The 275-nt window shown below is 70.9% G+C and overlaps 1 protein-coding gene across 1 annotated transcript in view; it reads left to right on the forward strand.

Moving 5' to 3' along the window:
- The window catches only part of CFAP74 (cilia and flagella associated protein 74), a 38,931-nt gene that overhangs the window by 11,595 nt on the left and 27,061 nt on the right, over window positions 1-275 (forward strand). The window contains 1 exon segment of the mRNA XM_014543767.1: window positions 71-110. Coding sequence (XP_014399253.1) covers window positions 71-110 — 40 coding nt within the window.

The raw sequence follows: 275 nt of genomic DNA on the forward strand, positions 1-275 counted from the left end.
TCCTGCCTGCGTCCTCCCACCCCCCCGCCCCCTTCCCAGCTGCTAGCATTGACCCAGGTGTGGCCTCCAGGTCCGCTCCCTGGGACAGCGGCTCTCGTCCCGGCATCTTGGTGCCTGAGCATCACCCCACCCCCAGGCCCTTCGTCTGGGGCAGAAGCGGGGGGTCGGGCAGGAGGAGCAGCTGGAGTGAGCGGGCGAGCGAGGAGCCTCAGGCCCTGATGCTGCCCTGTGTGTGCGCCTCGTGGGGCACCCCTGCCGCCAGCAGGAAGCTCACG

The sequence above is a fragment of the Myotis brandtii genome, unplaced genomic scaffold (assembly GCF_000412655.1).
Source record: "Myotis brandtii unplaced genomic scaffold, ASM41265v1 scaffold334, whole genome shotgun sequence".
Lineage (NCBI taxonomy): Eukaryota > Metazoa > Chordata > Mammalia > Chiroptera > Vespertilionidae > Myotis > Myotis brandtii.